At 37.1% G+C, this 12530-nt stretch overlaps 1 protein-coding gene across 6 annotated transcripts in view; it reads left to right on the forward strand.

The window, feature by feature from the left end:
• The window catches only part of OMA1 (OMA1 zinc metallopeptidase), a 295542-nt gene that overhangs the window by 75490 nt on the left and 207522 nt on the right, over positions 1-12530 (forward strand). Inside the window, exon 9 of one of the 6 annotated variants that reach the window (XM_067007002.1) lies at positions 3336-3559. The exons of the other annotated variants lie outside the window; for them this stretch is intronic. Within the exon in view, the coding sequence (XP_066863103.1) occupies positions 3336-3347 (12 nt within the window). The 3' untranslated portion in view covers positions 3348-3559. Of the gene's footprint in view, positions 1-3335; positions 3560-12530 lie in introns of those variants that run through there. 6 annotated transcript variants of the gene reach the window in all.

The following is a 12530-nucleotide window of genomic DNA, read 5'->3' on the forward strand; positions in this document are numbered from 1 at the left end:
TGTACTGAATTTTCTATTATTTCTTCTCTCACCAACTCTATGCCATCCTTTCCTTGGTGAGAGGGAAGGGGATGGAGAATAATAGAATATGTAGGAAAAATGATTAATTTGGACCTACTAGTTGTCTGGGGTTATGTTATTCTAATCATAATTTTGAATAGGATTTATTTTTTAACATTCTTAGAACTTTCAATGTCAGCTTTATTTGTAAACTGTTTTTTAAATCTTGAGTTTCAAAGTTACGACATTTAATTTTTAGACATGAGAATCAGTGGCAGACTACAAATGCATTCATTTTAATCTCATTTCAAATTCTTTAAACTTTCAGGAAGCTGAGGACTTTAACTCATGTATAAATCATTCTTACACATTTATAATTGGACAAAGTAAATGCATAAATCATTACTATTATACATCTCATAAGTAGAAAATATGAGTGTGTTTAACATTGAAGTGAAATGTCGTTGTTGGCCAATGTACACAAACATATACTGTTCACCTTGCAGAATTTCATTTTGTCTGACAAGAAGAGTGTTGAGGAAAAGGCAAATATCATAGCAGCTACTGTAATTGAATTGGCCTCTGAATCATATAAAGCCAGGAAGCCTGACAGTAACATTGTCTAAAACCTTAAAAAAATATTATGGTGCACGTGATGTGTATCTACTTGAGGCTGAAATGAATGCACTATTAGAAAAAAATTGCTTTTATAGGGAAAGGGGAGAAAAGTAATGATATTTTTTAGGAAAATATATTTAAAAATTGAGATGATTTTTTTTTTCCTTGAAATGTCTTGGTGTCTATTTTCAAAGGAAGCTTTTAATCTAATTATGAGGCTTCTTTGGCATTAATTTTTTTTCCTGTCTTTTTTCCTTTTTTGAACTTAATTATTATAGTTTATATTTTTATGCATAAATAATTGCTGTTTTACTTGATATATAGTACCTAGAAGAATCCTGATATGTACCAGCAGTTTTTTATAAATATTTCTATTACTACTGGGAATAAATACAGCCATTTCTTAATACCTGATTCTCATATGTTAGGAGTGGTTGATCATAAAATTTTATTTGAAAACTTTTCCATACTATTTTCTCATCCCAGAGGATAATTGACCTGTGTCAGGGTGGCCTTAATTTTTAATTTTTTATATCTATTTACTTCAGAGTTTTAGTTATTTATACTTAATTAGACCACTTAAAAAATTAGACTCCAATTTCCATTGCAGTTTATGAAAGGAAATGAGTTAGAGGGAAAAAAAAAATTTTAAGGTAAAACCATGACTTACACAAATATAAAATGAACCACATCTGAGATTTTATTTAACTTATTATTAATGAGTGAGCCAGTAATATCTTACAACTAGTTCAGATGACTGTATAAGTAGGTGCAAAACTGATGCATTCATAAGGCAATGATCAGTTGCATTTCATCAGACATAGTTCATTTCCTTTTCTGTGGACAAGTATCATTTACATTGTTTTAAGTTTTCTACAACTTACAGAGTGGTAAAATCACTCTAAAGCCATGAAAGGCTGGGATAATACCAAAGGATGCATTTGACAGGATATCAAATGATCTTTTAATGCCCATTTCAAATTCTTTCACAGTTTTCTGTTTTTATTTCCTGTTGTCTTCCATTAGCCTTTCAAGTTGATACCAAATCAAATCATCCTGTCAGACTAATATATAAACAGAAGTTTTGTTTTTTATTTTTAAGTAACCACATAGACATTATCCTTGTATTTTCTGTCTCTTAAAGTGGTAACCTAGTATTCTCATTATTTTCTGTTAAATTTGTTTCTAGTGAGTTTTTGCATTGAGATTATTGATGCTAAAATTTCAGATCTTTTGAAAAGTATATAACCTTCAGAAATCAAGGGAAAGAGTTGGAGATTGAGAGGGTTAAAGAGACTGCTTTCATTTTTCAGAAGAAATATTTAAACCTCTCGAGCCATTTAGAACTAAAGATATAGATGTAAAATCAAGAATGAAGTTATAGAAATGCAAAAATGACAGAGGAAAAGGGAAGCTAGAGAGGAAAAAGTTTTGTTCTAAAAAATTTTTTTAGTTTACCTTTTGATGATAAAAATGTATGTAAAGATAGAGAATAATTTGAATAATTTAATAAACCCCCGTTTTTAACTTACCTTCAGTAGTATCAACCTTTTTATACACTTGCTTCATCTGCCTCTTCTCTTATTTCTTTCCCCAGAAGTATTTTAATGCAAATCCTAGACATGAGGGCTTTCCCTCCTAATTACTTCAGTATGTATTTTAGAAAGTAGTATCATTTTCTTTCATAATCATACCATTATCATAGCTAAGAAAATTAAGTAATTCTCCTCAACAAAATTAAGTATTCCATGCATATTCAAATTTCTGTCTCAAAATATAGTTTTCTGATTGTTTTGTTCAGATCATAATCTGTCATTATCCATACACTGCATCTGGTTGCTATGTCCCTTAAGTCTGACTTTAGAACAGTGCCCCTCCCCTCTGTTTTTTTTTTTTTTTAAAGATGTTGACGTGTTGAATAAATCTAGTCCCACATTCTAGATTTATCTGATTGCTTCTTTGTGATTTTGACCAACTTGTTTCTCTGTATACCTATAAATGGAAGTTACGTTTTTGGCAAGAATATTTTATAGATTGTGCAACTATGCTTCATACTGCTTCACATCAGGACTCTCTTAATCTGGCTGCTCCATGTTTAGTGATGTCACATTTGATCACGGGGGTTGGATGGTGATGGCCTTAACGCCTCCTTTGGAAATGTGGTTTTCCCCCTTATGACCAGCAAGTGATTGTGGAGTGGTGATTTGGCACTCTGCAAAAGATCCAGTTCTTTAGCAACCTGAGAAGTGTTTTTGATTGAGGAAATATCATCCTCCTCTGTCTCTAAAGGCTTAGCTAAATGTGTGTCTTCAGGAGGAATCTATATAGAACAGTGAAGAAGGAACTCAGACCAGCCAAGTCAACTCTAATGGAATAAAAGATGTTGCAGTCACATTTTTCTCCTACTCAAGAGTAGATTTAAGATGTTGGTAAGACAGATTTTTTTAAATATCAGAATGATGATGAGTGCATAAGAGTTGGCAAGAAAGGAAAGTTGATCATAGGTAATTGTATTTAAAAGACTAACTTAAGTGTCCTTAACTAATACCACCGCAAAGACCCTCATCTAAACTAAATCCAACAATAACGACCAAAAAACAAAGCCCCTAAAATGCCCATTTTCCCCCAGGAAGATAAGTTTCAAAGAGTAGAAAAATCTTGAAAACAAAACCAAATCTCAAATCTCAGTCTAATTGTAAAATGTTACTTCATTGGAGAAGACAGACTAGGTGATGAAAACTACAGAAGCAGCACCACCTGAACCTGGCATGATGAGGCTGATTTAACTACATTGAAAGTGACAGAAGAAGAATGACTTTACAAATGTAAAATACATCCATTTCAAAAAATTGCTAAACTTGTGAATACAAAGAAGCTTGTAAAACTTTCATTGGAGGTTGTAAAGAGAAGAATTGATGCCCCAGAGCAAAGACTTGTTGATGCTTGGAGATAGAGGAACATAGCACAACCAAATTAAAACATCCAAAGCTGAAAAGTATCTAAACAATGGAAGCATATTGAAGACACAAGGAAATCCAAACTGCATGTAACAGTGGTAAGGATTCATTCATGTCTTTATTTCTTTGACTTTGGTTTCTATATCCATTTTTTGATTTAGATAACATTTCTCAAGATAGGTTTTTAAAAGAATCCCAGAGCATCATGCATGAGAAGCCTGATATGAACATCCCTAGGTAGTTAAATTTATCAAGTGTTTAATCGTCATTGCAAAGATAGGCTCTTAAAGATGCCAAGGTATAAAGAGAAAATTTAAAAACACTTAATAGTAAGAATGACTTTGGATCTTACTTTTCAGACTTTGGGGAACTGTAAGAGTTTAAGGGGGAAAGAAACAAAACCAACCAACCAAACAGAAACCAATGGAATTAATACACTTTGCTGTGTTATCTAGCCAAACCAACTTTTCTTTCTTTTAAGGTGGAAGATCCCTTAATAAATGAAACACATAAAACAATATGTCAGTGAAGTGCTCAGTAGCAGTAGTGCTCTTTACAGAATCCACTGACGCTTGAGAATTAGATAAAATATATAGTTTAGTTTGTTTATATATGATTGTGATTTTAGCTTGCACCCTGCTGTTCTTAGAAAACCACAGATCATGTAAAGGAATTAACAAAGAAATAAGTTGAATAGTACAAAAATAAGATTTAACCGACATTAGAGACTAAATGCTTGGAAATAGATGTGTATTTTCTTCTTAAATGTGCATAAATCTTTTATAGCAATATTGGTCATACAACATTTTTGGAAAAAAAATATGTGTATGTAATGTAAAAAATGTTATGGTTCAAATTGTCAGAACACAGTACATTAAAATTAGCATAACAAAAATTAAAAGATGGGTGAAAGTTGAAATAAAATTATTTATAAGGCAAGAGAGAAATCCATAAACAATAAGAGCAGTGATATAGTTATGTTTTCATGGGTTGCTATCAAACTGAAGTGTAAAGGAAATTTTATCAATTTAAATGTCTATATTAACAAGACAGAAGAAGAGAAAAGAAATAGAATAATGTGTCCCAGATAGGGAAAATACCATTAATAAAATTAAGCAGAAATAAGCAAAATTACAATAGTTGTTTCTTTGGAAAATTTAGTCAAAGTGAGAATCATTGGTTAGTTAGACAAAGAATAAAATGTAAATATGATCAAGAGAGGAGCTACAATAATTAACATACAGGAGAACCAAAAATATTTTGAAGAATGTTATTTTTAGTTGGATATTAATTAATGGGCCAGGTCAAAATCAGAAATAAAGTGTGTGCATGCATGAGTGTTTGCGTGTGTGTGTGAGTATTGCCAAAGTGGATGCAGCTAGAAGTGGAAATTATAACTAGAATGAACCTTCTCAAATTAAATTTTGAGGAAAGTGTTAAGATGTAATTAAATCAAATAAATAAAAACAAGTGTATTAGAAACCCAGAGTCATAACAAGTAAAGAAAAGGACACCTAGCCCTGATGGGGATTAACTTTGGAGAATTTTTTTTAAAGTTCAAAGAACAGGGGCTTCCCTGGTGGCACAGTGGTTGAGAGTCCGCCTGCCGATACAGGAGACACGGGTTCGTGCCCCGGTCCGGGAAGATCCCACATGCTGCGGAGCAACTAAGCCCGTGAGCCATGGCTGCTGGGCCTGCGCGTCCGGAGCCTGTGCTCCGCAACGGGAGAGGCCACAACAGTGAGAGGCCCGTGTACCACAAAAAAAAAAAAAAAAAAAAAAAAAAAACTGTTAAAGTTCAAAGAACAAATATTCAGTGAATAATTAATTCTAGCTTCAAAATATAGAGGGGACATTGTTAATTATTTGATGAGGAAAATGTTAATCATTTTGTGAGTAAAAAGATTTTGTTTTGAAATTTGATAAGAACTACACCTTTAAAAGAATATATGGACTGGTGTCATTAACCAGCCAACTATACAATACTGCTTAACAGTAATGATTTACAGTGAGCAAGTAAATTATCCTCAGATACATGGGTAGCATAATAAAAGAGAAGCTATTAACACAGAGGAGGAAATTTAGGACTCATTTTTAATTTCTCTCTTCCCTTCCTCTCTGTATCTTGCCAACTAGAAAATTTTGTCGACTGCCTCCACAAGGCATTAGGGATGTATTCCCTTCTCCATCAGCATTGCTACTGCCCTAGTAAAAGTCACCATCATCTCTTCCCTAGGTTAACTGCAGCCATCTCCTATTGTAATCTTCTTGTTTCACTTTTCACCTCAATCCCTAACAATGTATTTTCAATACAGTAGCCAGAATGCTCTTTTTAATGTCATTTCCATGCTTTCAGTGGCTTCTCATTTAACTTTGAATAAAAATCCAAACTCCTTACTTGGTCTTTAAATCATGTAATTTGGCCACTGCCTGCCTCTCCAGCTTTTTCACGTGCCACTCTCCCTAGGTTTTCCTTGATTCCAGCTATTTCACGTGTAGCCTCTTTCCTCCTTACAACCCCTCTACTTGCCGATTTCTCAGCCTGGAACATTCTTCCCTCAGCTCTTTACACAAACGTTATGTGCCTAGGGAGGCTTTTCCGGATCCTCCAATCTCCAATAGCCTCTCTTCCATGCAGTCATTCTGTAACACAGTTTACTGTTTAATTTCTTTGTGTACTTAACTAAAGTTCCCTTGTTTACTTATTATCTATTTCCTCCCCCAGAATGTAAGGCCCCTTTTCACTGCTATATCCGTAGTGCCTAAGATCATTTCTTAGCTACTTAGCGAATATTTATTAAATTATTGCATGATGGTAATAATGGGAAACGTAAGTAATAAAATATTGTGTTAAAATTAGAAAAATTGGGCAATGCAGTTGAATAACAGTTACATTCTCTCAGAAGTTTAGCATGCAGCAGATTAATAGTCCATGATGGGAAAAGGATGCTTATAGGAAGTAGTGAAAAAATAGCAGTGGTCTAAGGAGTTTGGGGTTTTAATCTGACCCACTCACATAACTTTGAGGTAGCTACCTAATCTAACATTCAGCTTTCTTCATCTGTAATATTAGGATAGCAATAAGTCCTGGATGTTTTATGTATGTACTTGTATGTTTGTGGGGTAAGGCCCTGCCTCCTTCCCTCCCTCCCTCCCTGATAAGACACTTTAATGATAAGTATTCAACACTGGGCCCAAGATTTCAAAAGTGGTTCATATCATAATACTAATTTAGATAACGTAAAATACCTGGCACAGTGCAAGTTACATAGAAAATGAACAGTAAATGTTAGTTCCTTTTTCTCCTAGTTGGTATCTTTAGGCTGGCTAATCCCATATTTAACTCTACATCTTCCATGGGATTCTTAGAAGTGTATATTCTTATTATGAGAGTGTGTTCCTGTTTTCTCTTAGACTGTAAACTCTGAAGAGTGTTTTTCTTATGACATTTATCATAACCATTTATCCATAGCTTGTGTTGCATAAATGTTTGTTTAAAATTCAGCATGCATTTATTAAGTACCTATTATGTGCAGTGCATGAAGTTAAACACAGAAAACAAAGGAAATAGAAAGGCATATTCTAGCTGTAGAGTGGGAAAACATTGCTTATTTTAAAAGAGATGAAGGCATATTTACTAAGATTTGAATTTATAAAAAATAAAAGATGTTGACACGGCAAAATGTAATAAAATTAATGTGGACACGAAAGTGAAAAAAGAATATTTTACCAACATATGCAATAAAATCTTACTATGGCCCCTGCACCCAGAATGGAGCCCGCGTTTCCTCAGAGCTGGAACTTCCGGCTTGGGGTCTCTTCCCTCCGCCGTCACGGAACTACCCTGGAACCTGAGAGGAGGGCGGCCTCACTGAGGCTGCCGGCTATGCAGGGGCCCCAGCGGCCGAAGCAGCAACAGTCGTGGGGACGGCGGGCCAGAATCATCATACCTAGGGGGGAGGAGGAAGATGGTGGAAGAGTAAGATGCGGAGATCACCTTCCTCCCCACAGATACATCAGAAATACATCTACATGTGGAACGGCTCCTACAGAACACCCACTGAACACTGGCAGAAGACCTCAGACCTTCCAAAAGGCAAGAAACTCCCCACATACCTGGGTACGGCCAAAGAAAAAAGAAAAAACAGAGACAAAAGAATAGGGACGGGACCTGCACCAGTGGGAGGGAGCTGTGAAGGAGGAAAGGTTTCTACACACTAGGAAGCCCCTTCACAGGCGGAGATTGTGGGTGGCGGAGGGGGGAAGCTTTGGAGCCGTGGAAGAGAGCTCAGCAACAGTGGTGTGGAGAGCAAAGCGGAGAGATTCCCACACAGAGGATTGGTGCTGACCACCACTCACCAGCCCGAGAGGCTTGTCTGCTCACCCGCCGGGGCGGGTGGAGGCTGGGAGCTGAGGCTCGGGCTTCGGTCAGCCCAGGTTGGATCGCAGGGAGAGGACTGGCGGAGTGAACACAGCTTGAAGGGGTTAGTGCACCACGGCTAGGCGGGAGGGAGTCCAGGAAAAAGTCTGGAGCTGCCGAAGAGACAAGACACTTTTTCTTCCCTCTTTGTTTCCTGGTGCGCGAGGAGAGGGGATTAAAAGCTCTGCTTAAATGAGCTCCAGAGACAGGCGCAAACCGTGGCTAACAGCGCAGACCCCAGAGACAGGCATGAGACACTAAGGCTGCTGCTGCAGCCACTAAGAAGCCTGTGTGCAAGCACAGGTCACTATCCACACCTCCCCTCCCGGGAGCTTGTGCAGCCCGACACTGCCAGGGTCCCGGGATCCAGGGATAACTTCCCGGGGAGAACGCACGGTGCGCCTCAGGCTGGTGCAACGTCACACCAGCCTGTGCCGCCACAGGCTCACCCTGCACTCCGTACCCCTCCCTTCTCGTGGCCTGAGTGAGCCAGACCCCTGAATCAGTGGCTCCTTTAACCCCGTCCTGTCTGAGTGAAGAACAGACGCCCTCAGGCGAACTACATGTAGAGGCAGGGCCAAATCCAAAGCTGAACCCCAGGAGCTGTGCAAACAAAGAAGAGAAAGGGAAATTTCTCCCAGCAGCCTCAGGAGCAGCAGATTAAATCTCCACAATCAACTTGATGTACCCTGCATCTGTGGAATACCTGAATAGACAACGAAACATCCCAAATTAAGGAGGTGGACTTTGAGAACAAGATATATTTTTTCCCCTTTTCCTCTTTTTGTGAGTGTGTATCTGTATGCTTCTGTATGAGATTTTGTCTGTATAGCTTTGCTTTCACCATTTGTCCTAGGGTTCTGTCCGTCCATTTTTTTTTTTTTTACTTAAAAAAATTTTTTTTCTTAATAATTATTTTTCATTTTAATAATTTTTTAAATCTTACTTTATTTTATTCTATCCTCTTTCTTCCTTTCTTTCTACTTTTTCTCCCTTTTATTCTGAGCCGTGTGGATGAAAGGCTCTTGGTGCTCCAGCCAGGAGTCAGTGCTGTGCCTCTGACGTGGGAGAGCCAACTTCAGGACACTGGTCCATAAGAGACCTCCCAACTCCATGTAATATCAAATGGCGAAAATCTCCCAGAGATCTCTATCTCAATGCCAAGACCCAGCTTCACTCAACGACCAGCAAGCTACAGTGCTGGACACCCTATGCCAAACAACTAGCAAGACAAGAACACAGCCCCATCCATTAGCAGAGAGGCTGCCTAAAATCATAAGGCCACAGACACCCCAAAACACACCACCAGACGTGGACCTGCCCACCAGAAAGACAAGATCCAGCCTCATCCACCAGAACACAGGCACTAGTCCCCTCCACCAGGAAGCCTACACAACCCACTGAACCAACCTTAACCACTGGGGACAGACACCAAAAACAATGGAAACTATGAACCTGCAGGCTGCAGAAAGGAGACCCCAAACACAGTAAGATAAGCAAAATGAGAAGACAGAAAAACACACAGCAGATGAAGGAGCAAGGTAAAAACCCACCAGACCTAACAAATGAGGAGGAAATAGTCTACCTGAAAAAGAATTCAGAATAATGATAGTAAAGATGATCCAGAACCTTGGAAATAGAATAGAGAAAATGCAAGAAACATTTAACAAGGACCTAGAAGAACTAAAGAGTAAAGAGGCAACAATGAACAACACAATAAATGAAATTTAAAATACTCTAAAAAAAAAAAACTTTATAAAGGATCAATAGCAGAATAAGAGAGGCAGAAGAACGGATAAGTGACCTGGAAGATAAAATAGTGGAAATAACTACTGCAGAGCACAATAAAGAAAAAAGAATGAAAAGAACTGAGGACAGTCTCAGAGACCTCTGGGGCAACATTAAACACACCAACATTCCAAGTATAGGGGTCCCAGAAGAAAAAGAGAAAAAGAAAGGGATTGAGAAAATATTTGAAGAGATTATAGTTGAAAACTTCCCTAATATGGGAAAGGAAATAGTTAATCAAGTCCAGGAAGCACAGAGAGTCCCATACAGGATAAATCCAAGAAGAAACACACCAAGACACATATTAATCAAACTATAAAAAATTAAATACAAAGAAAACATATTAAAAGCAGCAAGGGAGAAACAACAAATAACACACAAGGAAATCCCCATAAGGTTAACAGCTGATCTTTCAGCAGAAACTCTGCAAGCTAGAGGGAGTGGCAGGACATATTTAAAGTGATGAAGGAGAAAAACCTACAACCAAGATTACTCTACCCAGCAAGGATCTCATTCAGATTTGATGGAGAAATTAAAACCTTTACAAACAAGCAAAAGCTGAGAGAGTTCAGCATCACCAAACCAGCTTTACAACAAATGCTAAAGGAACTTCTCTAGGCAAGAAACACAAGAGAAGGAAAAGACCTACAATAACAAACCCAAAACAATTAAGAAAATGGGAATAGGAACATACATATTGATAATTACCTTAAATGTAAATGGATTAAATACTCCCACCGAAAGACACAGACTGGCTGAATGCATACAAAAACAAGACCCATACATATGCTGTCTACAAGAGACCCACTTCAGACCTAGGGACACATACAGACTGAAAGTGAGGGGATGGAAAAAGATATTCCATGCAAATGGAAATCAAAAGAAAGCTGGAGTAGCAATTCTCATATCAGACAAAATAGACTTTAAAATAAAGACTATTACAAGAGACACAGAAGGACACTACATAATGATCAAGGGATCGATCCAAGAAGAAGATATAACAATTATAAATATTTATGCACCCAACATAGGAGCGCCTCAATACATAAGTCTAATCCTAAGGGGAAATCATAAAAGGGGAAATCAAGAGTAACACATTCATAGTAGGGGACTTTAACACCCCACTTTCACCAATGGACAGGTGATCCAAAATGAACATAAATAAGGAAACATAAGCTTTAAATGATACATTAAACAAGATGGACTTAATTGATATTTATAGGACATTCCATCCAAAAACAACAGAATACACATTTTTCTCAAGTGCTCATGGAACGTTTTCCAGGATAGATCATATCTTGGGTCACAAATCAAGCCTTGGTAAATTTAAGAAAATTGAAATTGTATCACGTATCTTTTCCGACCACAACGCTATGAGACTAGATATCAATTACAGGAAAAGATCCATAAAAAATACAAACACATGGAGGCTAAACAATACACTACTTAATAAAAAAGTGATCACTGAAGAAATCAAAGAAGAAATCAAAAAATACCTAGAAACAAATGACAATGGAGACACAATGACCCAAAACCTATGGGATGCAGCAAAAGCAGTTCTAAGAGGCAAGTTTATAGCAATACAATCCTACCTTAAGAAACAGGAAACATCTCGAATAAGCAACCTAACCTTGCACCTAAAGCAATTAGAGAAAGAAGAACAAAAAAACCCCAAAGTTAGCAGAAGGAAAGAAATCATAAATATCAGATCAGAAATAAATGAAAAAGAAGTGAAGTAAACAATAGCAAAGATCAATAAAACTAAAAGCTGGTTCTTTGAGAAGATAAGCAAAATTGATAAACCATTAGCCAGACTCATCACGAAAAACAGGGAGAAGATTCAAATCAATAGAATTAGAAATGAAAAAGGAGAAGTAACAACTGACACTGCAGAAATACAAAAGATCATGAGAGATTACTACAAGCAACACTATGCCAATAAAACGGACCACCTGGAAGAAATGGAAAAATTCTTAGAAATACACAACCTGCCAAGGCTGAATCAGGAAGAAATAGAAAATATGAACAGACCAATCACAAGCACTGAAATTGAAACTGTGATTAAAAATCGTCCAACAAACAAAAGCCCAGGACCAGATGGCTTCACAGGTGAATTCTATCAAACATTCAGAGAAGAGCTAACACCTATCCTTCTCAAACTCTTCCAAAATATAGCAGAGGGAGGAACAACACTACCAAACTCATTCTGTGAGTCCACCATCACCCTGATACCAAAACCAGACAAAGACGTCAGAAACAAAGAAAACTACAGGCCAATATCACTGATGAACATAGATGCAAAAATCCTCAACAAAATACTAGCAAACAGAATCCAACAGCACATTAAAAGGATCATACACCATGATTAAGTGAGGTTTACTCCAGGAATGCAAGGATTCTTCCATATATGCAAATCAGTCAACGTGATACACCATATTAACAAATTGAAGGAGAACAAACTATATGATCATCTCAGTAGATGCAGAGAAACTTTTGACAAAATTCAACACTGATTTATGATAAAAACCCTGCAGAAAGTAGGCATAGAGGGAACTTTCCTCAATATAATAAAGGCCATATATGACAAACCCACAGCCAACATCATCCTCAGTGGTGAAAAACTGAAACCATTTCCACTAAGGTCAGGAAGAAGACAAGGTTGCCCACTGTCACCACTCTTATTCAACATAGTTTTGGAAGTTCTAGGCACAGCAATCAGAGAAGAAAAGGAAATAACAGGAATCCAA

The sequence above is a fragment of the Kogia breviceps genome, chromosome 1 (genome assembly GCF_026419965.1).
Source record: "Kogia breviceps isolate mKogBre1 chromosome 1, mKogBre1 haplotype 1, whole genome shotgun sequence".
NCBI lineage: Eukaryota > Metazoa > Chordata > Mammalia > Artiodactyla > Physeteridae > Kogia > Kogia breviceps.